The 24,436-nt window shown below is 50.4% G+C and overlaps 1 protein-coding gene across 4 annotated transcripts; it reads right to left on the bottom strand.

Moving 5' to 3' along the window:
* Positions 1-502: 502 nt before the first annotated feature.
* Positions 503-24,430, bottom strand: LOC129083634 (zinc finger protein 213-like). Of its 4 annotated transcripts, none has more exons than XM_054589493.1 (8): positions 21,631-21,726; positions 20,809-20,948; positions 18,233-18,446; positions 17,847-17,938; positions 17,347-17,467; positions 15,496-15,594; positions 14,269-15,245; positions 503-1,882 (listed from the first exon to the last, which is right to left on the bottom strand). In XM_054589493.1, the coding sequence occupies exons 2-8, from the start codon at positions 20,863-20,865 to the stop codon at positions 1,448-1,450; spliced, it is 1,995 nt and encodes a 664-aa protein (XP_054445468.1). In that variant the 5' UTR covers positions 20,866-20,948; positions 21,631-21,726; the 3' UTR covers positions 503-1,447. The 4 variants fall into 4 exon arrangements, with proteins under 4 accessions (XP_054445468.1, XP_054445467.1, XP_054445465.1 ...); XM_054589490.1 differs by lacking the exons at positions 503-1,882; positions 21,631-21,726 and adding exons at positions 23,763-23,868; positions 24,345-24,430 and having other exon boundaries at positions 14,075-15,245; XM_054589491.1 differs by lacking the exons at positions 503-1,882; positions 21,631-21,726 and adding an exon at positions 21,433-21,548 and having other exon boundaries at positions 14,075-15,245.
* Between the last annotated feature and the right edge of the window lie 6 nt (positions 24,431-24,436).

Below are 24,436 nucleotides of genomic sequence, written 5' to 3'. Positions count from 1 at the left end.
TCTCAGCCAGCCCCGCCACTCTTCAAGTGAGCCTGCTGAGGCCGCCACCAGCAGGGATGGGAGGAGCTCTGACAGGAGTGGTCAGATGTCAAGGGCTAGGTGGAGAACAGGGACAGGGTCCACTTTGATTCAGCAGCCCTCTTTTCCTAACGGATTTGAGCACACCACCACCCTGACCAGTCACCTTATCTCTAAGCCTGTTTCCTCATTTCACCAATATGGAGAAAGGGAGCGGCCTAGAGAAGACCCCCAAGTCCTGTTCAGCTGGGACAGGGAGGTACTGGCTCTCATCCTGAGCTGTCCCTGGCTAACACAGGATTAGAGTCCCAAGGCTCATGGCTGCCCTTTTGGGCCCAGCCCACCTGAAGTCAAGAATGTAGCTACGACTGGTAGCCGCCCCCGGACTACCAGATCAGGAGGCCAAGGGGTACAAATTCTAGGTTCCCCCACCCAGCTAAGAGAAGAACCTGGAGGAAGTTTTAAAGTGTTTTTATTTTTGAGAGGGGAAGGGAGAAAGATATTATTGTATGCCCAACCAACAAGCCACACCGGCCAGGGCAGTCTCCATGTTAATTCAAACCCTTTTGCTCCTTTGCTGAGGCAGGCTCCTTTGGAGAACCTGTGGTTGTTCCTGTGAATGCCAATCTGCAGACGATGCAGACATGGAATGTAGTGCCTAATGAGTCAGTGACAAAGCACTGACAGAGTGCTACTGTCAAATACCATAAACTCCACGTCTCTGCAGGTGAGTGTGGGGCCAGTGGATTTCCATTAGTCTGTTCAGTCTGCACAGTAGACCTCCAGCCCCTGAGGCCACCACTAGCCTCAGCAGAGAATGGTTCTCAAGGGGGAAATGGGTGGAGTTCAGTGCTGGGCAGTTTCCCTGTTGCCAGGAAAGGGCAGAGTGGTAATGGCCTAGAAATGGGAGGGAGTGGAGGCCAGAAAGCCCTTTTGGCCTTATGAGGACCTAGATTCTCACGGGTGTGGGTGGACTGTCCCTCCTGGAGCCTGTCAGCACCCTAGTGGTGAAAACGTGTCCTCCACCCCTGCAGGAAGGCACAGGTTAGCAGGCCAGGAGGCCTGGCCCATGGACCCATCCAAGAAAGTGGGGAACAAAGAGCCACAGAGCAAGCAAGGCTGAGGGGCTTCTTAGATGGAGGACCCCAGGCCCTGACAGTCCTCACACTCCCTGCTGCCTCAGCCTGTCTCCCATACTAAAGCCACCTGCCAGGAATGTGCTGGGGCTTTAGGAAGCCAAAGGGCAAGAGAAACCCCCAGGGCAGGAAGAATGGCCATGAAGCCATAGGGGAGTTCCATTACTTGGGAGTGATGACCTGGTCCTGGGGCACTCCAGGGCAGGCAGTAGGGGTTGTGGCTGCAGAAAGTAGCAGTTGGCCATCCTGCTGCTCCGCCTCCCAGAAGATCCCTCCAACCCTTATCCCATCCCTCAACCCATGGGTTGGGCCATCTTGGCATGCAGGCTCTGGTGGGCGATGAGGTGGGCGCGCTGCTTGAAGCTCTTGTCGCACTCGCCGCAGCCAAAGGGCCGCTCGCCCGTGTGCACACGCCGGTGGTCCAGCAAGTAGGAGCGCAGCGAGAAGCTCTTGCCGCAGTCGCTGCAGCCGAAGGGCTTCTCACCCGTGTGGATGCGCTGGTGGTCCGCCAGGTAGGCGCTGCGGCTGAAGCTCTTGCCACAGGCGGAGCAGGAGAAAGGCTTCTGTCCTGTGTGCACGCCCTGGTGGCGCACCAGGTCCGAGGAGCTGCGGAAGCTCTTTTCGCACTCCTGGCACTTGTGCGGCTTCTCCCCTGTGTGTGTGCGCTGGTGGCGCGCCAGGTCTGAGCCCCAGCGGAAGCGCTTGCCGCACTGGCCACAGCTGTGTGGCTTCTCGGCGGCCAGGTCCCGAAACTGGCGCCTGCGTGTGGGCGGCCGTCTCCGCCTTGACCCGGCCACCGGCTCCAAAGGCACCCCTTGCCGGGCCTCACTCTCCCAGGACTCAGCCTCCTCAGGGCTCCAGGCCACAGTCACATCGTTGCCGGCCTGGCCTGGGAGCACCCTCACCGCCTCCTCCAGCCGGGATGGCCCCCTTTGGCTCTTGAGCCCCAAACCTGCAAGCGGAGAGGAGGTGGCCTCTTCAGTCCCATCTGGTCTGGGCTCAGAGCTGAGGCAAGGCAGAAACAGGGCTCAGTGGCAAGTACCTTGGCTGTGAGAAAGTCCTGGGTGGGACAGACCTGAACCTCAGTTTCCTCGTTCATAAAATGGGGACATGATAAAAGGCTGGCAGAGAAACAGGGCAGAGGCAAGGAGTCCGCTTATCCAACCCCAGTGGCACTTACTAATTATACAACTAACCAATCTATGCCTCTCTTCCACACTGGGATCCAACAGTCCACCCTCTGAACCTTGGCTATTCCAACTCTAAAACTGAATAGATGAAGGTCAAGTTCATAAATGATCCAAACTCTCACTATTCATTATCAGAAACTGAGGACCCACATGGGTTCAGCTACTGTGGTTCCTCTCACTACACAAGCTCTTGTCTTGTTAACTCAAAACAGAGTTGGATCCAGAGGGATCCTAGCCCACACCATTGAGTCATGTGGATTAAATGAGATGATCCCCAAATAGTTCTCAGAAAGGCCCTGGCTTGGAGAGGGACCTGAGGGTGAGGCCAATAATGCACTGGGCCCAGGCCTTGGTGCACCGTATGCGCTTCACTACCAGCACCTCTTCACAGGGCAGCCTGGGGGCCTTGCGACCACCGTTTGGACTGAGTCCCAGCTCTGTCCCTTTGGTATCCATTGATCTGAGTGAGTCTCAGGTCCCGTCTATAAAACAAGGACATTTTTATGCACCAGGCTGTGAGAATCACCTGACAAAATGTTTATATGAATGCTCAGCACAGTGCTAGTACATTGCAAGCACCCATTGTATTTTAATACATGTTCACAGCCAGAGAAAAATGAACATTAACATGAAAAAAGAAATTAGCCAGGGTTCTGGAAGGAAGCTGAGGAAAGCCCACTTTGGAGCCAGCAGACAGGGAGTGAGGAGGAAGACTGAGGATTCCAGCAGGATGTGCAGAAGAATGTGGTCTGCCTGCACCCTCTCTCTGCTGCTAGGACTCCCCAAGGAGGCTGCTGCCTCCAGCTCAAAGGAGCCAGGGATCCCAAGGGTCCTGGTTACACTTACTGCTTACCCAGGGCAACATTCCGGGAGTTTTCCCGCTTTATGTCCCAGAAAAGATCCCGCTGAGCAGGGTCCAGGGACCCCCATTCTTCCTGGGAGAAATAGAAGGGAATCTCTCCAAACGTCACAGGTCCCTGAAATGAGAGAAACCCCATTCAGAGATGCCTTGCTCAAGACTCCCCAGGCATCCATGAGTGAGGAGAGGAAGCGGGTTGGGATGTGAAACAGGATGGGCCCAGGCAGGAGCAAGGTGGATGGAAGAGGCTTCAAGAAGGCAAGTACGAATGGCCTCCGAGGGAACAAATAGACTGGTAACTCACACGGATCTCAGAGGCAAAGCAGGCATTTGTTTTTTGTTTGGTACTCCCCTTTTTAAGTGCAGGAAACTGGACTGAAAGAAAAGAACAAGCCTTAGAAAGGCCAGCTCAAGCTAGGAGTAAGAAGCCCCACACACTCTTCTGCACACGTGCATGCACACACATGCACAAACATGCCTAAGCTTCATGGAACAAGTACCTTCCTGCTACTCTTAGGGCAATGCCCTGGCAGGAGCCAGAGCCCTGCCCAGCCGCTCCAAAGCCTACAAGCTTACTCACCACCATGGCTCTGCTGCTCCCAAGGTACAGGAGGCTGGTTTTGTGCCCCCGCCTTTGGGGGAGGTCCCTTGGCCTGGGATCCCTGGGCTGCAGCCTCGGGTTCTACCTCCTCTGAGGGCACATCCTGTGCAGGAACCACAACATGCTCATCAGCACCGAGACCAGACAGGGGAGACAGAGTTTAATCCCTGGGAAGGAGACATAGGACATATCCCTCAGGAGGCTGGGGTTTGGGGAGAGATCAATATAGGGCCCCAGGAAAAGTCCAGAGAAGAACGTGATACCAGGCATTGCCATGTGCCCTGATCAAGCACAAGGCAAGAACCAGCACCCAAAGGATAGAATCACAGAGCCATTTAGCAAGGGAGAGTTCGGGGAGACCTTCCTGTGAAGGACAGAACCCCACACCCCAGTCACTCGTTAGCAAATCCCCAGATGCTTCGTGTCAAGGGCCCAACACCCCACAAGACAGCAGGGTTCACATGTACAGCTCTACCTTCTCATGCCCCCTCTGGTGCTCTCACTACACACATCACTGTATCGCCAGTGCCTGGCCTAGAGCAGAATATGAATAAACGTTTGCAGAGCCTACATGGAGCTAATAGCTGCCTTCCTGAAACATGCCCACTTTGGTCATGCTCTGCCCTCCAAAGCCACCAAAAAGAAACCATATTCATTTGGACAGTGTCTTTCAGATAGGCAACACCAGCCTGTGAATGTTCCCTCTGGCTCTGAGTGTCCACCGCCCCTGGAAGACTCACGTGGGAGGGGCCCCTCACCTGCGGCCATGCTTTCGCTGGCTGTTTCTGCAGGTCCTCCACCAAGGCAACAGCTTCCTCGCCACTCCCTGGGCACCGCTCCCGCACCCAGTCCTGGACACCCCCAGGCAGCACACTCAGGAACTGCTCCAGCACGAGCAGCTCCAAGATTTGCTCCTTGGTACGCAGTTCAGGTCGCAGCCAGCGGCAGCAGAGCTCCCATAGTTGGCTGAAGGCCTCATGGGGCCCACCCACATCCCTGTAGCAGAACTGCCGGAAGCGTTGGCGGCAGGCCTCAGAATCTCTGCCATCCTCTTGTTGGGCAGAGTCCTGATCCCAGGAGGAATCTTCCACCTTCACAATTAGAAGCCCTTCTCCCTCCCCTGGGGCCTGGTCCTGAGGCTCCAAGGGGGCTGCCATTCCCCTGACCTAATAAGGCTCAGGGTTGGTGGGCCTCAACCCAGGAGCCTGCCCTTCAGTCTCCCAGAGGGATTTCCTGTGGCAGTTGGGCCAGCATCTGGACTCCTGGGGAAAGAGCAAAATAGCAGGAGCAGGGGAGGTACAGGAGCAAATACGAGCCCGGAGGGACATCCAGCGACTTTAGCTTCTATCCTTTACCGGCCCTGCGGCCTTTTTTAGGCTCTCCAGTAATGCCTTGTTCATGTGACACTCTCCTACCAATACAGGTCCACAGCGCCTTATCCTCAGCTCTGAAATCCAAAACTCCCAGGTTTTTACCATCTGGTCTACTGAAATGAGCAAGTTTGTAATCTCCATTTATCCCGCTTAATGTAAATGTTTGTATGTTTTATGGCATAAATATTAATGTATTTGTCTACTCTGTAAAAATTCATCAAACTGTCCTTACCATGCCTATTTCTGTATGTGTACTGTACTTCAATTAAAAACAAAATTAGCACATTTGACTACTGAGTGTTGCCCTAGATTCTGCTGGCAGGGGTTACCTATATACCATGTATACTGTATTATCTTTCTCAAATTTGAAAACTTTTTTTTAAATTGAATTTATTGTGGTGACATTGGTTAATAAAATTATACAGGTTTCAGGTATACAGTTCTATAATACATCATCTGTATGGTGTTTACCAACCGAAGCGAAGTCTCCTTCCATCACCATTTATCCCCCTCTATCTTCTTCTACCTCCTTCTACCACCCCCGCCCCTTCGGCATTCATCACATTGCTGCCTGTGTCTGGAAGTCTTTCTTTTTTTTCTTTACTTAATCCTTTCACTCTTCTCACCTAGCTCCCTACCCCTCTCCTTTGACAGCTGTCAGTCTGTTCTCTGTATCTATGAGTCTCAAACTTAAAAACCTTTCAATTCCAAACACATGTGGCCCAGGGGTGTCAGCAATGGGCTCGCAGACACCAGACACCTTCCTAAGCCATTTACCCACAGGTACATATGAATATATGACATATATTTATACCTTACATTGCCAGTCTTCACAAAAGTCCTGAAAAGTGTGTATTTTGGAACTTTGTTTTTTTTTTTCTTTCTATATGAAAGTGACACGAACCATTGTAATAAAAATGGGGGGATTTACACAATACAGAAATACATAAAGGAGAAACTCTCCATTCCACAATGCTGTGTACCCTCCCATTAACGGTCTGACATTCGCCCTGGCTGGTGTGGCTCCATGGATTGAGCGCCGGCCTGCGAACTAAACAGCCTGACATTTGACCTCCCAGACCTTTCCCTGTGTATTTACTAAAAATGTAACTATAGAAATGAAAAAAAAGTGTTGTTTTTGTGTGTTTTCACATAAATGAGGTCTTATTATACAAACCATTTTGTAATATGCTTTTCCACCTAACAATGCTGCTTCATTATTAGCTGCTTTGGAAGATTTCGCGGTTTGGATGTATTCCAGGTTCTGAACTAATACGAGTAATGTATTCAGGTTGGTTCCAGTCCCTTTCTCTACTACACACTAAGCACTTTGTTGTTGTTGTTTTTAATTCTTATTGATTTTAGAGAGAGAGGGAGATGAGGCAGAGGGGAGAGAAACAGATTTGTTGTTCTACTTATATGTGCACTCATTGGTTGCTTCTTATATGTGCCCTGACTGGGGATTAAACCAGCAACCACGGCGTACCCGGGGGACAGTCTAACCAACTGAACTATCCGGCCAGGGCAAGCACTTTATTTTTGTACTCCTCACAACACCCCTCAAAGGTACGCGCTCCATTCTCATCCTCTAGTGACCAAGGACGCTCCGCTCGGAGAAGGCCAGGGACTCACCAGGGTCGCTCGGCAGGACGCGGCGGGCGGGAACGCGGACCCGGCCGGAGCCCCGTGCTCGGTCCCCAGCAGCCTCGCCTGCGCGGAGCTGAGAGTCGGAGGGGAGGAGGTACATGCGCCCGGGCTCCCCCCGGCACTTCTCAGCGGTGCGCCCCACCTCTGACTCGGGGCGCGGACCCCACCCGCCCACAGCCTCCCGCTAGACCTCGGATCCCGGAGATCCGCATCGGCGGTCCCGCCCCCAGGCCACACACCGCCCACAGCTGCCCAGGCGTTCCCAGTTCCGCCGCCAGAGCCCGGCACCGGAAGTTCGCGCGGAGCTCTCCGGGAAAAGACACGGCTCAAGAGTCGCTCTAAGCATTAGGAACTACATGCTCCAGAAGGCCGTTCCCCCATTGAGTATGTCTTCGCCTTGACAAATGGCCAATGAACTGGGAGAATTTCCAGGACTGACCAATCAGAAGGCAGCGATACCATGCGCGTGGACACCCATCCCAATGGGTTGCGGTCTGCGTCTGGATTCCTCCTCTGCTTGTTCTTGCTTTGTCTTTATTGTACTTTTCGTCTGCTCTGATTCTCGGTGAGCATGGAGCTTCATGGGAAATGCAGCTCAGTGAGGGGTGTGGAGGCTCCTGCGGCTAGTCTATGTCCCCGTCGGTCGGGGTTGCTCAGCAGGACTCGGCAGGCGGGGATTCTGAGCCCAGGGAGTCCCACGCTCTCCTACCAGCAACTTCACTTCTGGAGCAGCGGAGTCCCCGGGCCAGGAGGAATCTAGAGCTGGCGAGCGGTGTCCGGGAAGTTCTGTGTTCAACTTTCCACATATTTGGACCTGCTCCTAACCTCTCTACTTACTCCTCTACCTGGAGATCTGAGACGAAGAAGATTTATTGTTTTGATTATGCAAGCATTGCATGCTTAGTGTGGAAAAAAATTAAGAAAATATAGAAAATTGTAAAGGTATCGATATCCACAAGGCTACGTTCCTCACTCTGCTCAGATGTCACTTCCTTAGATTGGCTTTCCCTGACTCTGCAAACAGCACATACACAGTCTTATTTTTCTTCCTTTTACCAGTACCTGACATATTTGTGTAATATTCGTCTCTTACTACTCGACTATAAGCTCCATGAAGTCACACTTTTCATTGCCCTACTCCCAGCACCTAGAATTGTTCCTGGCACAGTATTTGTTGAGTAACTGAAGGTTTAAAGTGTTTCTAATAAGGCCATTCAGAAATAAGCATTATTAATATTTTAGTCTGTTCTTAGAATTCTACATCTATGAATATTTCCTTTTAGAAAAAGATTTCATTATTTTTTAGAGAGAGGGGAAAGAAGGGAGAAAGGGAGAGAAATGATGTTTTCTCTCCATCGGCTGCCTCCCGCACACCCAGGCCTGTGGCCACGCCAGGAATCCGACCGATGACCCCTGCATTTGCAGGAGGACGTCCAGCCCACTGAGCCACACCAGCCTGGGCATGAATATTTCTAATATAAATCTGAAATCATTCTATATAAGTTTTTTTTTCCTTTTTATTAACTCTATTGGGGTAACACCAGTTAACAAAATCAAGTCTCCCTCCATCACCATTTATCTCCCCTATACCTTCTTCCTCCATCTAGTAAAGTTTTGTTGACTCAAGTCTATCAGGGATATTTTTTCGTATCAGCATTTATAAATAAAAGAATTTATCTTTTTTGCAAGCTGCATAGTATCCTATAGCATAGAAGTTCCATATTTTATTTAAAGCCTCTTACTTTTAGACATTTAGTTTCCATTTTTCTGTATTTCTACATACACTTTGCTGCATTTGCTTGAGGAACTTGCTGGAGGGCATGAGCCAAGACTGTTCTATTAAGACTGCTGAAGTGGACATTACTGGGTTCCCCCTCCCTTTACTGGCCTCAATGGAAACCCACATGGGGAAGAAGGAACTCGAAAGTCCCCTTTTACAGGTGTGGGCCTTACAGTGTTCTTCCAAATCCCTCTATTGGCAAAAGCTAACATCAAATTGGCTAGCAAAGGAGAAGTGTCTACAGGACCCAGCCGGCTTCAGTAAGCCAAAAAGAGTGTATTGGGGGCTAAGAGAGAAACTGGCACACCTATCATACATTCTATTGGACACTGTTGGTAGATGATAAGTTAATTGTACACAAGTATATTGAAATTATCAACCTAATTGCACCTTCTTTTCCTCTGATAGTGTTTTAGTTTATTTTTCTAGCTAGAAAATATAATCTATAATTTAAAAAGTAAAATTTCCATAAAAGTATATTCATTTCCAGAATTTATATTCATTATGCTCTTAGTCTTATAGCATGGTCCAGAACTCCCTAAAGAATGTTAGAACAGCAGACGTTATTGTCTTGGTTAATGAAAATACTTTTAAATGATTTATGATTAAGTGTTTATTGTTTCTCTCTGATATATAGCCATGATCATATTATGAAGTACCTATTCTCATTTGTAGCAAAAAGACTACTAGTTGTTCCCCAATATCAGTTTTCCCCTTCTATAATAAGAATTTTTCAATGGACATCTGTCCATTCAGAGTAAAGAACATATTTTCTCAGCCTCTCCTACAGCTAAGTATGGCCATGTAATTAAGTTGAAGCCAATGAGACGTCAGCAGACGTGATGCATGCATCTTATTGGAAAGGGATGGATCATGTCTTTCTAGTCTCTTCCCAAACTGCTAGCAGGAATTTGGATGTAGTGGCATGGATCATGCATATGAGTTACACCCAGAGGTGTCAAAGCAGTAAGACGGAAGGTGCCTGGACCCCTGATGACTGTGCAGCCACCAAACTAGCCCTAGATTTATATCCAGGCAGGTGATGTGAGAGAGAAAGAGATACCATGTTTAAGCCACTGTTATTTTGGATCTCTATTACAACCAGAAAGTATACCCTGTCAAGCAATCCTGCCTACTAAAAGTCCTTTCATTAAAAATAGAAACAGAGCCCTGACAAGGTGGTTCAGTTGGTTGGAGAGCTGTCCTGTGCATCAAAAGTTTGCAGGTTCAATCCCCAGTCAAGGCACATACCTAGGTTGCAGGTTCGATCCCCAGTCTGGGTGTGTATGGGAGGCAACCAATCGATGTTTCTCACATCGATGTTTCTCTCTCTCCTTTCTTCTATTTCTAAAAATCAATAAACATATCTTTGGGTGAGGATTTAAAAAAACAGAAAAAAATCAATATTTTTATAATTTCTCCTGTGGGATATTGAATATTCAGAATTTCTATGTCTTCTTGACTAAATTTTTACTTTTTCTTTTGTTTGACTAGATGTTGATAGTTTTTTTTTTCTAGGAAATCATCCCTTTTATCAACAATTTGAAACTTATTAATGTAAAGTTGTACATAGTATTCCCATTTGATTAAAAAAAATGAAGGCCCTGGCCAGGTAGTTCAGTTAGAGCACTGTCCTGATATGTCAAGGTTATGGGGTTTGATCCTTGGTCAGGGCACATATAAGAATCAACTAATGAATGCATAAATACGTGGAACAACAAATCAATGTTTCTCTCTCTCTCTCTAATTGATAAATTTTAAAATTTTTTAATTTAAGCCCTGGCTGGTGTGGCTCAGTTGGTTGGGCATCGTCCCACAAACCAGAATGTTGCCAGTTCAATTCCTGGTCATGACACATGCCCAGTCAGGTTGTCCTCTGGGGTGTGTATGGAAGGCAACCAATCAACATTTCTTGCCCTCTCTTCCTCCCTCCCTTCTGAAATAAAAAAATATATATTTAAAAATTTTAATCTAAAATCGGCATGTATAAATCCTTGGCTTGGGATCCTGAGATGGCACTTTTAATGGTGGTGGAGCAGCAAGCAGGCTAGGAGTCTGGGTTTCTTTTGACTTTGTAGATTAGAGCTCCCATACCCATCCTGCCCATAGGCTGCCTACCTCTGGTCCACCTCCACACATTATCTTGAAAAATACACTCAGTCTTGTTTAAGACCCTCCTGTTTTGGATGTTATTTGGAGTTGACTAACTACCCCATAGGGTTGTTATAAGGATTAAATAAATGAGAGAACACAAATAGTCCAGCATTAACTCCTAACATATAGTAAGTGCTCAATAAAGAGTCATCAGCCCCAGGGAATTATCATCACCAGGAACTTGTCATGGACATGACCACAGGAACTTAAGAGTATGTGAGAGGTTATAGGAATTAGGCCCTCCAGGCATCTTTTCCACTTTCCCCTCTACATTTCAGCCCAACTTTGTTCCAGTCAGTGGCTTGTTCATTTGTATTAATCTTCACACCTGTCCTGGAGCTTTATTAGTTGAGAACAGAAAAACTGGAGTGCTCTAGGAGTTGCAGGTCACAGAGTACTGCATTTGGAACCCAGGTAGGAAGCCTACCTGACCACATGTCACAGGCTGGATCAGGAGCATGAGTATGAAGAAGGTTGGACCATCCTCATAGTCTCCCATTCAATGGCCCGGGGCGGGCTCTGAATGCTCAGGCTGGCAATGAAGCCCAGGAGTCCAACCCCAGGTCCTTGGTTATTTCTGCAACTGAAGCGGGATGAAGGGGAAAAGAGAAAGCCCAGAGCATCGGGATAATAGCCCCATGAACCGTGTGGCTTGGGGGCTGGAGGGGAAAAAAAAAAAGTCGGCTCCAAGGTTGTTAGCCGTGGTTGGCTAGTTTTACACCTCTCTCTTAGCCTGGACACTTGATTGGCTAAAGGCAGAAGGAGCAGCAGGGCCTTCCAGAATAGGTCCTCCCGGCAGTGAGACTACTGATTGTGGCGGGCTCCCGGGGACCCCCGGGGGGTTTCCAGACCTCGCTGCCTGGTTTGGTTACTAAAGCTCAGGAGGAGCTGTCCCAGACAAACGCCGTGTTAGCGCCGACGCCCCCCCTTGGCGAGAGCTCCGTGACCATCTGGCCCCTGGGAGTCCTTAGCCAGGACGTGGGCTGAGCCTTGGGCCACACAAAGAGAGGGTGGGAAGCCCAGAGGAAATACTCTCCCATTGCCTCCTCCTGACAGCGTGCAGGTCAACTGTGAGTATCCAGGTTGGGTTCTTCAGTGCCCTGAAACTGGTATGTCAGGTGTGAGAAGCAAGAAGGAAGCAGGCTACCACTCTAAGCCTTCTCAACCGATGCCCAGAGATACCAAGACCCTGGTGACCTCCCACCCCTAGACTGCAATCTCTCAGTGGCATTCCATCAGTCACCAAATCATGAACACTCTTCACCCTGACATTCTAGGCCCTTCCACGATGTCCCAGCTACATCTTCAGTCTTAGTTCTTGTCAAATATTTTCCAAACTGCCAAGTCCCACTCTTAAAATGCTCTCACCTGATCTGTGCCAGAATGGTGACTTCTACATAGACACCTGGGAAGGAATGGACAGAGACCTGTGGGGTTCTCAGAATCACATTCCTCTGCACTGTGCTATGAAAAGGGAAATCCGTTTTTCCTGGATACTGTGGTCTCTGAACTCTTCACTCATAGGCCAGAGTGAAGCCTTTTAACGACTCCTTGGCTTATTTGACAGACCTCTGAGTGGTTCAAGTCCTGACATGCTAGCCTTGAAGTGCAAGGAAACAAATAGCCACTGTGCAAATGAATATTCCTTGCTAAGCTTGTGCCAAGTGCTGACAGCTCCTAGTGTTGTTTTATGTCTCCTCCCCACTTCTGTCTCCTTCATTAGAAAACAAGCCCCTGGGGGTAGCAAGCCTGCTTTATGTGGATGAGCCCCATCAGCCCCTCACACTGAGCCAAGCTGAGAAATCCCATTTCTGGCTGTTACCAGAGCCATGAAGACAAGCTGATGAGAAGGAACTGCTTTTTTTCTCACCAGCAACTTACCCCTAGATCCCACTGAGACCTCCCAGATACCACCAAGTCCTGCCTAGGCTCCCACTAGCCAGCTGCTTCCTAGCCTCCCAATGATTATATGCTCCTCCCTCTCCCCATCTCCCACTGAGTCCAACACCCCAGAAGGTCTAGTCTGCCGTATGTCTTACTTTTAGACAGCCCTCCCTCATAATATCATCCGTTAATTAGACAGTCAGAAGCTGCTGGGGTGCATGGAAATAGGGGTATTCTTTACATGGTCAAATCCTTGGTCCTTAACTTCAGCTTCCAGCTTTCTGGCTGTGTGGCTTTGGAAAAGTTAATGGACTTCTCTTGCAGCCTGAGTTCCCTCGATAAAATTAAAACATCCACCGCTCAGCGTTGTGGATAGCAGAGGTTGCATATATATGGTGCTTGGCCCCAAGCCTGTCAGGGCAGCTGCTCAACAACTGGCAGCTATTATTATTATTCTCTCTGCCATCCTGTTCAAGCCACTTCATCCCTTAGAAGCTGGGAGCCAACCAGGGCTGCAGCCACCCTGGTGGCTCCATGATCCACAGAGACAGGTGGTGTCTCAATGACCTCCCTGATGCGACATCAAGGTCAGAACTGCATGTTATCTTAGAAGCTAAGCTGCAAATCTTGGATAAGAAGCAGGCTGAGCCCACCCCTCCCTGGAAAAAGAGTAGAGACTAGGAAACAGAAACTACAGAAGTCAAAAACCAGAAGGTCAGGAGCAAAACAACCAAGCATGGGTGAGTAGGGCAAATTATAAAGGACATGTATGAAGAGGCCAAGGAGGAAAGAAGTAGCAGGAACTGGCAGCAGCCTCAGAAGGGACCGGGAAGGACAGTGATCCCTGGCAAATGTGGAATTCTCACTGGATTACCAATGGACCCCAGTAGAAGCAGATGCAAAATGTCCAGTCACAAAGCTCGGCCTTGGTGCCTGAAACAGGAGACAGGGCGGGCAGGAGACAATTAAGTATGAGCTCCCAAGCTGGCTCTGTCCCACTCCTGGCTCCCAGAGAGTCAAGGGAGGTTCCAGGGCTCAGTGGGCAATGCCCCAGGGATGAAAGTGAGGCAGCAGGAGCGCACCCATCGGGGGTCCACAATTCCAGAAGTGGCTGGTTGGATTCAGGTTTTAAAACCCCTGTATGCTAAAAAGTCTCTACCTGGAGAATTATGGTCCTGACCGTCTGGATTGGGCTCCAAGCCAGGTCAAGGATCGGGAAGAGGGTGCCTAAGCCCTGAGAGCAATGACTCAGGGGTGCGTTAGTAAGGACACGTGGTACTCCTTACCAAGAGCCTCCCACAGTCTGGGGTCAGCCACCAGCTCCCCCAACCACCCCATACTCCCCTACCCCCACCTACCCAAGATGGAGCAATAGGCCATGGTTTGAATTCCAAGGCCTTTAATTTACAGCTAGCCTGCCTGCTCTTCCTCCTAACTCATCCCAGTGTTACCATGCCCCACCCCCATGCCAGCACCTCCCAAACTCCCTAGGCCGCCGTCTCACTGCCATTGCAGCTGCCCTCACTCCTCCCCAGGGCCTGGCCCCTCCGTCTGGGCCTCCTAGGTGGGAGTAGGTGGGGGTGCTGCAAGAGCGCCCGCCGCCCCCAGCATCAGCATGGCCAGGGCCTTGGGCCCTGTGGTATGAATCTTTTCATGCCGGTGCAGGTTGGAGCGCCTGCTGAAGCTCTTGCCACAGAGAGGGCAGGAGTAGGGCCGGACGCCGCGGTGGGTGCGCTGGTGGGCGGTGAGGTGCGAGCTGTGGCTGAAGCTCTTGCCGCAGTCAAGGCAGTGGTAGGGCTTCTCCCCCGTGTGTGTACGGTTGTGTGCGATGAGGTTGGAGCGCTGGCTGAAGCACTTGCCACACTCAGGGCAAGGGTAGGGCTTGACCCCTGTGTGGGTGCGCTGATGGGTGACCAGGGCTGAGCTTTGTGTGAAGCACTTACTGCAGATGGGACACTTATGGGGCTTGGCACCTGTATGTGTGCCCTGGTGGGTGACCAGGTCTGAGCGGCGGGTGAAGCGCTTGGCACAGCGGTCACACACGTAGGGCTTTTCACCTGTGTGGATGCGCTGGTGCTGGATCAGCGTAGAGTGGTGGCTGAAGCTCTTCCAACAGGAGGGGCAGGTGTAGGGCTTCTCACCCGTGTGGATTATCTGGTGCTGGATGAGGTGCGAGCTGCGGCCAAAGCACTTGCCACAGTCCGTGCAGGCATAGGGTTTCTCACCCGTGTGGGTGCGCCGATGCGTCACCAGGTGGGAGTGCCAGCTGAAGCCCTTGCCACACTGCTCACACTTGTAGGTCTTCTTGCAGGCGTCACCATCAGGGACCAGGCCCTCCTTGCTACTGTCAGGACCGCCTGCCCCCTCATCACTGGGTTTCCCTGGGAGGCCGGTGTCGGACAGGGCTGGTTCCGTCTGTCTCTCCTCCCGGGGACCTGGCTGCTCATCATCTTTGGCTGGCCCCAATCTCTGGCCACTCGTTGCCTGCCGTCCACACTGCAGGACATCCTCCTGGGCTCTCCCTGCCCTGGTCCTGAAGGACTTCACATCCCCAGGGACTGCTGGGGATGAGGTCGGCTCTTCCTTTCTCACCTCCGCCACGCCTGGAAAAAGGGTTTCCAACCAGAGAACTTTTGTGAGGGGCTCAAGGGAATTCCAGAGATGGAGAAAAGGGCAAGAACCTGAGGGGGACCTGGGAAATGAGAGCCACCCTCTGCTGAGGAGGAAAGGCTAGCCCTCTGCCCCAGGAACGGCCATGTGTCTGCACCCCACAGGAAACAGAGCCTGTATCGACAAGGGGCACCTGGAAGTGACAGCAACAACCCATTGCCTACCCACCACCTCTGAACGCACCTCTCTTCTCCTCTTCATCTCCCATCTGTAGGCACGAACTTGAGGCCTCACCCTTGCCCTGCACTTGGGAGGCCCAGAAAGTTGTGCTGAAGGGAAACCCTGGCCGAAAAGAGATGCAGTGCTCAGTAACAGACCTCCTGGGCTGCCCAGCAGGAGATACCACCCCCTGAGAAGTGACAGAGCAAAAGGGGAACAGGTACAACTATGGAAACCCCAGGTAATACCATGTGACCTTTAAGAGTGCTTGGGGTCACCTTCCCATCCTTTCTAGGAAGCACATTCCAGGGTCACTGCTAGACATACTCTTTTCAGGGCTGAGGCAGGGTTCTGCCTTGTTTCCCTGAATGAGCACCAGAAGCAATGGAAAAGGGACTGGGCCAAGTCAGCTGCCAGCAACCCCCTTATTCACAGCCCCAGCAGTGGGCTCAGCAACGTTGGAACCAAACACAGTCTCCCATTCCTGCACCTACACCTTCCCAGGACCGTGAGCAATAAGGGCTCCTGGGAGTGGGCCAGGGGCAAAGAAAGGCCAGGTGGGAGGGCCTGAGAAAAGAGGGGCCAGGGACACTGACCACCCAGAAGTCAGATCAAAAGGTCCATTTGCCAAGACCCTGGATAAGGGCCCAAGAATTCTGGTCAAGTCAGTAAGACAGCAAAGGGCCTGGCCTCCATGCCCTGATCCAAGCCCCACGGGAGGAAGGGAATGTACTGGACAAACTAGGTGGTTTAGGTCAGTGGTCCCCAAACTTTTTGGCACCAGAGACTGGTTTTTCCACCGATGGGGATGGGGGACGGTGTGGGGAGGTCAGGAGGCAGAGCTCAGGCAAGCTTCCCTTGGGGCCTGGCCTAACAGGCCACGGACCTGTATCAGTCTGCAGCCCAGGGGTTGGGGACCCTTCGTTTAAGTTGTTCGTGAGGACTGTCATGAGGCCACAAATGGGTGCTAGGTTCCCTGTGATCTCCGAGAGCTTGCCCAGACCTGCTGATCTGGGCCCTGGGAGTGTTAACAACAGGTGGTAAACAAACCTGAGATAATTAAAGGAGTGAGCAGAGTGGCTGTGATCTTAGGGCCCAACAGGGACAAAGTGTGGTCTCAGCCCACCACTGAAGTCACGAGGTGGCATTACCAAGGCCCAAGCTCTGCTTGTACTAGCACGTGTGCAACAGATATGTATTGACAGATAAACTGAATGAATGGATAACAATGAATGAACACTGAGTTTTCCATAAGATCTCATAAAAATCTGCCAAGAAAACTAGAGTCTGAAAGTGAGGCTTCAAAGCCCTGAGACATAACTATTTACTGTGAGAAAAACCAAGAGAGCCAAGGGCCCTCTGAAAAGAGGACGTGCCCCTCAGGGCAGATGTTACTGATACCACGTCCCCCTACTGCAGGCATGTAGCCGTGAGCCAGAGCCCAGTTTTCTGCTCAGACACTTCTAAAGCTGGGCTTCGAGAAAGACAAGGGTGAAACCACAGGAATAAGCACCACAGAAGATCCAAAGAGAAGCAGAATTTCTAGATCAGCACTGTCTAATACAGTAGCCAACTAGCCACATGTAGCTATTTATCAGTTTGAATTTGAGGTGATGAAAGTGAAATAAAATTAAATACTCAGTTAATCTAGCCACATTTCTAGTGCTCAACAGCCATATCTGGCTCATGGCTACCATCGCAGCCTATATACAGAGCATGCCTGTCACTAGGAAAGTTTTATAGAAAAACAGATCTATGTGAACAATGAGAAGGTTTGAAGCCCTGGAAAGCTGGGAGATGATGGCACAACCGACCCCACCTCTGACATCCAGGGCCTCAGGAAGTGGTCACCCCAGCACAAGTGCCAGCCCTTACCCAAGGCCAGCCCACTTCGCTTCTGCAGGACATCCCGATAGAAACTCTGCTGTGGGTGGTCCAGCCGCCCCCACTCCTCCCGGGAGAGGTACAGAGCCACATCCTCAAAGGTCACTGGCATCTGAAACAACACAAAATGCCTACTCTATAGGACATGCCACAATATGATGGAGGGGTCTGTTGGGGCCAAGCTGAGGCCAAGAAGAGATCCTGACTCCTAACCTTCTGCCCAGGTCTATGGGTGAAGCAGGAGTTACCCAAGGATGGCTTTTTTTGGGACAAGAATAAGGCAACTGTGTATAGCAGAAGACAGGAGGCAAAAAAAAAAAAGAGAGAAGCCTTCTTTTCTGACATCACAGCCAAAGCTCAGGATCTCTAGTACCTCCCCCTCTTGCCCTCACCCTTAGGTCCAGCACTGAGATCCAGAGGATGATTCAGTCAGAGACACCCTCCCTCCGTGCCTTTCTATTTCCCTCCCAGACTTGGACAGGGGCACTCACCTGGGACCAGGCAGTGAGGAGCGCTGCAGCCATCTGCCGGTCTCTGGTCCTCCCCTCGTGGGAAAGCACAGGCATCTGAGGGGAGGGGAGGGCTGAAAGAGGACAGAGGTCCTGAGGGAGGCCACCTTATCTTTGCAGTCCTGCTGCTCCCTGCACGAGCTCATGCCTGGCAAACCCACAGCTGCCTCAAAGCCCACCTTGGACCCACCCAAGAAGAGGGTCAGTAGGCTCTGAGACTGTGCCAGGGCGGCCTTCGAGAGGCAAGTGGGCAGACATCCAGGCATCTCTTCTTACTATGGCAGAAACCTCTTCCCCTTCCCACCTGTGAGCCTCCACCTCTCCCCACATCTGCCCAGAAGAGCACCTCTCCACATCCCTCTCCTCACCTCCACCAGGTAGAAAAAGAGCTTTCTCCTTAGAGCCCTGGCCCAGGCGCCTCCAGCTCCAAGCTCCTTGAGCCCTGTCCTCTTGTGACACCCCCTCAGCGTGCAGCTCTTGCATTTCTGTCTTAATGTAGGGTGACTCCCGAGTGGCTCCAAAAGACACCATCTCCTTTGACTCAGAAAGCACTTCTTGACAAGGATGACCATGACCTGGAACCTAGGAATGGCATCCGCCATTAATACTGGGATGGAGACTGGGAGACCTAGCCAAGCTCCATGTCCTCCACACCCAAGGGTTCCTGCAGGGGAAGACGCCTAGTGTGGCCAAACACACAACCAAATATAAGACACAGCTTGAAGGACTGGCCTTGCTTCCTTCTCCCATTCCCAGGGACCTGTTCATCTCCTGCTCCCCAGTGAAAGGGAAGAAAAGCAGGTTTGTAAAGGCCCTGCTAGGTTCAGGCTGGCCAAGTGCCCACAGGGCAGCTGCCTGTTTCAATTCAAGACTTGCACTTCTAACAGTAGTGTGGATTATTATTTTTATACATGAGGAAACCAAGTGAGTGAGTTGAAAATCCAATGACTGGTGTTCTTATAAAAAGAGGAGAGGACACAGAAACATGGAGGAGCCCATGCAAAGACAGAACAAAGATTGGTGTGATGCTGTCATAAGCCAAGGACACCTGGAGCCCCCAGAAACTGGAAAAGGTAGGAACAACCCTCCCTTAGAGCCTTGCGAGAGAGCCCTGCCAACACTTTGATTTTGGGTTTCTGGCCTCCAGAACTGTGAGAGAATAAATTCTGGTTGTTTTAAGCCACCAAGTTTGTGATCCGTTGTTATGGCAGCCCTGGGAAACTTATACATCCAGGCTCAGAGATCAGACAATAGCCCAAGATCATGGAATGGCTTGGCCAGGAACTGAACTCAAGTGATCCGACTCCCCGTCTCTAAGATGACAGGCATCATGTGGCATTGGGCCATATCTGGCCTGACTCAATTTGATCAGAGCAGTTGGAGATTTTTGGTTTGGAGAAAAAAGCCCAAGGGTACCACAAGCGTGCCAAAGCCTGGTGCCCATCTTGGTCTGACAGGAGAACTCCTCTGCAGCTCACCCCCTTCAGCACCGCCCCACCCAGTGGGACTTCAGGGTCCTCTCAACTCATCCCTTCTTCATCACACCAACATCAGCCTCAATGCTCTGGAACAGTAAGGAGCAGGCTTTTGTCAGGTGACTGGGGCTCAAATTCCAGAGCCGTTCCTCACTAGCCATTCAACCCCAAGCAGGCACCACCTCCACCCAAACTTCAAGAGCCTTGGTTAAGTCACTTCCCTTTTACTGGGAGGCCCTTGGTGAAATCTCATGGTCATCCACTGCATGGGGACTGGCCAGCCTTCTGCTGGGAACTCATCCCTAACCCTCTTGTCCCTCGACCCACTCCACTTCCATTTGTTTTAGGGTCTCAAAGGGAAAGACCACAGGGCAGGAGTCAGAGTGCCTGAGAGCCACGTGTGTAAGGCAGCCTCCAAGACCCAGCTGCTACACTTCCCATACAGATAATGCATGACAGAGCTGCCTGCTCCAGAAAGTTCTGGCTAAACACAGAACAGTACCTGTAATTATTATTACTCTACTGCGTGAACTGACAAAACCCAGCATCAGCAGAGAGTGTCATGGACGTGTGAGGTCTGTTGGTTTTTCAAAGGCATTGTGGAAGGGAAACCAAACAATGGTAATAATTCTTTGTGACTCTATGGTAGGAAAAACATAAAACTAATACTTGATTTGGATGTGTACTTAGAACCACTGGAATTACTAGATGAGGGGATACAGGTCTCTCTGACCTAGGTTCCAGTTGCTGTGAGTGTTCTTTTATTATGTGTTACAATAATGATCTCCTGCAGGCTGGCCAACTGCTTACAGAGGACTCTTGTGCCCATTATCTCCTCTGAGCCTCCCAACCACCTGGGTTACACATTTGGAACAACAGGTACATGATCCACATTTTATAGATCACACTCCTGGTTCCCAGAGGCCAGGGTACTTGCCCAAAGTCACCCATCTGGCTGCAACTGACTCATGTTCTTCTGATTCCAAGTTTGGTGACTCTGGTCTTCCCACAGGTTGTAATTACACACACACACACACAGACAACAGGTACAGGAAGGCCTAGATGCTCAGACCCAGAGAGAGGAGAAGAGGTCCCAGGCCAAGGACAGAATATGTGTGGGAGGGAGGGGGGAGACTGAGGCTCCTTTGTATGCTCTGGGTGCTTTTTGGAGACTTAGCTTCACCGGTAGGACCCCTACACAGCCTAACTGCTACCGCCTATGGCCTTTATCTGCTGACTATGGAATGTACCAGGCCAAGCAATGCAGTTCCACAGAAGTCGATTCCCAGGTAGAAGGTATTTCCCATCATACCACCCTCTCTTCATTTCCCCTTTCACCCCCATCCACCAGCCCACCAGACCCCAGTGAGTCTAACTCTTCCATTGGTCTGGATGCCTTGCTGTGAAGATCCCATCCAACTCCAGTTTTTTCCAGAGCATACCTCCCTTACCTGGCACCACATCCATACCTCTTGGGCTCTCTCTTTGTCCTGGGGAGCGTGGGTGCCTCCACAGTCTGCAGACATTTTCTATCTCAGAGCTACAAAGCAGAGCTGAGTCGTTTCTCCTTCTGTTTTGGCCAAGCCCCCTCCAGCTTCTGGCCAGGAGCCTGGAAGAGCAGAAGGAAATCAGCTAGCGTCTCCTGGACACTTCTGAAGTGCCCCAAAAATCCCATGTAGGGCCACACTCATCCCTATTCCCAATCAAAAATAAATCCTTCTTGATGCCATCCAATAGCCCCCCTCTCTGTTTTTTGGTCCCTCGCTTCTACAGAATGCTATTTTGTATTGTTCCCTTTGTCATCAAAAGAAGAACGCTGCACCTCAGAGCAATCAGCTCAGGGAAAGCCAGGGCTGACTAGGAATCTGTATCTCCTGTCATCAGAAGCTGAAAGATCTGCAGAGATCCTACAAAACAGGTGCTGTGTGGGGCCCCAGCTGCCACAGCCAGCTCAGCTGAGGAATCCAGGCCCTGCCATCTCCCTGGTCCAGGACACACATACACCCTGTGCTCCACCTGACTCAGCCCTGCCTGGGATCCAGAGACTGAGCTGCCCACTATCAGCAACCCTCCCTGCGGCTGTAACCTCCCACCTGGACTTAGGAGTCCATCCGGCTCATGGTCCTGGACAAAGGATGTCCTTCCCGTCCTTCCCTTTCTTCCCCTTCCCCAGGCTGGGTCCAGGCCCCCTTCTCTCCAAGCCCTCCACCTTTGACCCTGTCCCTTCCTGCCGGCTGGCTGCCTGTGCTGCTCTCTGGATCCACGTTCCTTCCCCAGCCCCCCATCCTCACTGAGTTGGAGGTGAATGGGACACCTCAGGCAGCGGAAAGAGGGCCCCTCCCCTGGGAAGGGATTCTCAGCAGCTTGCACCGGGGAAAAGGAGACGGGTGGAGACTGGGATTAAGGACAACAGGAAGTCCCTCCCAGATCCCGTTCCCCACGTAGCTACAGTCCTAGAGGGTTCCTGGCTTCCAGCGTTCCGGGGTTTAAGGTCCTGAGCCCAGCTGCACCTGCTCTTGGCCAGGTCACTCCCAGATCCGCATCGGCAGGTCCCAATCACTTTTCAGGGCAAGTACTCCTCGTAATGCCAGCCAAGCAGGAGCGCCAACATGGAAAAATACATTTTATGGGAGGATTTTGATATTTGACATTTCAGAGAGAACATTGCAGCTGCCCTCACAGGAAAAAAGGCACTTTGCTGGGTGGAGAGTTATGATGCTCCTTTTCAGCACCCTTTGGATCTTCTGAAGGTCTACAGAGTTTCCATAAAGACATCCTGGATTTTATTTAAAGCCTCCAGGCTGGTCAGCAAGTCCTCTGGGTTCTCCACAAGACTGGCACAGAGTTCTCTTTCCATAAGATGGAACTTAGGAGGAGTAGGGTCGCCCCTCTACCCCCACGCCCTACACCTCCAAAATATGTGGAATCAATCTGATTTTTCTAAATGCTCCCTACCCCCAGCTCCCTACCCCCAGTTCCCTCTCAAGGCTAGCATTAGCGAGGGCAAAAAGGTCTGACCCAACTATCCATGGGGTCCCAGACCCTCAGACATCTCTGGTGGCTTCATATTCCACCTCCCAGTCAGGAATGGGGTTGGGGCCAGACCTGGGGTCAAACCCCAGGAAGGTTCACTTCTCCCAGAAATGTTTCCATGCCCACTGCCTTCAGCCCATCAGTCCTGTGAGACACACCCACTTCACCCAGTAAGACAGGCATGACTGGCCCCTGTACCAGTCCACAGGCATGATGCAAGGGCTCAACAAGGGTTTTATTTTTTTTTTAAATTAGTTTCCAACATTTAAAAAATGAGAATAATTATAGTAAAAATTGATTTTACTGAAAAATTAGAACATCTGGCAACCCTGGACCCAAATTGCCCACATTCAGGGCCTGCTCTCAAATCACCACTGCAGCACTTTGAGTTTGCAACTCTACTTTTGGAGGTAAACATGTTTTAGGAGTCCTAGGATTCTGATCCATTCTATTGTCACTTTGATGAAGTGACAAACTCCTAGGGGTTTCCAGGTGTTTTAATCCTCAAGGTAAAGAAAGATGTACAAAGGTACAGCAAAAGTCCATATTATTTTTAAGCCAGAGAGAGCTACAAAATGAGAAAAAGCCGCAGGGAGCCCTGGAAAAGATTAATCGCTTTGTGGGCATTTTTCCATCTAAGAAGAGCTCAGCCAGTGTCCAGAGAAGGGGCCTTGCTCCTTAGGTGGATTATTTCAACCCATGGCAGTCCCAGAAGTGCACCAAGTCCAAAAAAGAGGGGGTGTGTCCTGATTCCTGGGCAAAAGTTTCCCTACCAGACAAAAGAGACACTTCAGGGATACTGGGGAAGCTCAGAGACTTGGATCCCACCAGGGAATCGCCTAAACCTGACCAAATAAAGTCTTAACATTTATTTAACTGTTCAAAAAATATTTATTGAGCGCCTGCTAGCCGACAGACATTAGCCCCTTCTTGGAAATGAGAGGAAACCCTATCAGGGCTGTCTCTAGGACCGAGCAGGTCTAGGAGGAAAAGCTCTCACATTTGCTGTGTGGGAATTTCTGTCCCTGAAAGAATTCATAGAGGCACCCAGGCAGGGTAGTAAATAAGTAAAGCAGAGATCAAAACCTAAATGCATCCAGCAGCCAGACAGTACCACAAATGACTGGTTCCTTGGGTGTAAGACCAGCCATGGGGAGGGACTTCAGAGGCCTCCAGAAACCATATTTTGTTTAAATGGGGGCAGTTGGGGGCCCAGTATTGTCAAAGCTTGAGGATTTTTCAAGAGAAGCCAAAAAGAATTCGATTTCTATGTGAAATGTACTGACTTTTAAATGTTGATGACTAAAATTTTTTAAAAAGAACTCCATATAATTCCAGCAGAAAACACCTGGGCCCAGCTCACAAGCCACCAGTTTAGAGATGTACTCACCTCAGGAGGTTGTCACAAGGATGACTATCATGGATGAAGACGTTTATCCAAGCTTCAGGCACGGGATACACAAATGCCAACTTTGATGTCAGGCAGCTTCATTGAGCTTAAGTAAGGAGAAAATGCTACCTTTAGGAAATAAATCATGAGCTACTCTCAGAGACTGGCCTGAGAGCTAACTCAGGTCTTAAAGAGGACTTCACAAAAAAAAAAAAAAAAAAAAAAAAACCCAGAATAATAAAAACTAGAACAAAGAATCATTTTAAGTAATAAAAACAATTTTGTACTAATTAAGGTGGCCCAGGCTGAAGACAGGACAATGCAGATGATCTAGCCTTAGGAAGGAAAGACCACAGGGGGGAAATAAAAGAATGCAGGAGAGACCATGAAAAACAGGAATAATCGAAAAAACGGCAGAGAAAATGTTAACCATCGCAACAGAAATAAAGAAAACCAGTGTAAGTGTTAGATAGGAGGGGCCCCAGGAAAAAATAAAAACGTTTTTCAAAGAAGAAAAATAAAAACCCCCAAAGCTGTCGGAGACCAGGTTGTGAGAGCTCACGCAGCCGGCGGCACTCTCACCACAAGAGGCGCAGAGGCAACTCCGCGACGCGGTCTCCTAATGCGAAGCAGCCGGAGGGGACGTATTCGGAGCCTCGGAAGGCCCGGGAGGC

Source organism: Pteronotus mesoamericanus, unplaced genomic scaffold (genome assembly GCF_021234165.1).
Source record: "Pteronotus mesoamericanus isolate MK-2021 breed Mesoamerican mustached bat unplaced genomic scaffold, CSHL_Meso_final scaffold_167, whole genome shotgun sequence".
NCBI lineage: Eukaryota > Metazoa > Chordata > Mammalia > Chiroptera > Mormoopidae > Pteronotus > Pteronotus mesoamericanus.
This window is presented reverse-complemented; position numbering and strand designations above follow the sequence as displayed.

Coding starts and splice junctions, on each gene's coding strand:
- LOC129083634 (XM_054589493.1), bottom strand. CDS start 20,865: ATGTCTGCAGACTGTGGAGGCACCCACGCTCCCCAGGACAAAGAGAGA. Junction 17,939..18,232: donor TCTTTTTCTACCTGGTGGAG/GTGAGGAGAGGG, acceptor GTCCTCTTTCAG/CCCTCCCCTCCCCTCAGATG. Junction 1,883..14,268: donor TTCATACCACAGGGCCCAAG/GCCCTGGCCATG, acceptor GCCGCCGAGAAG/CCACACAGCTGTGGCCAGTG.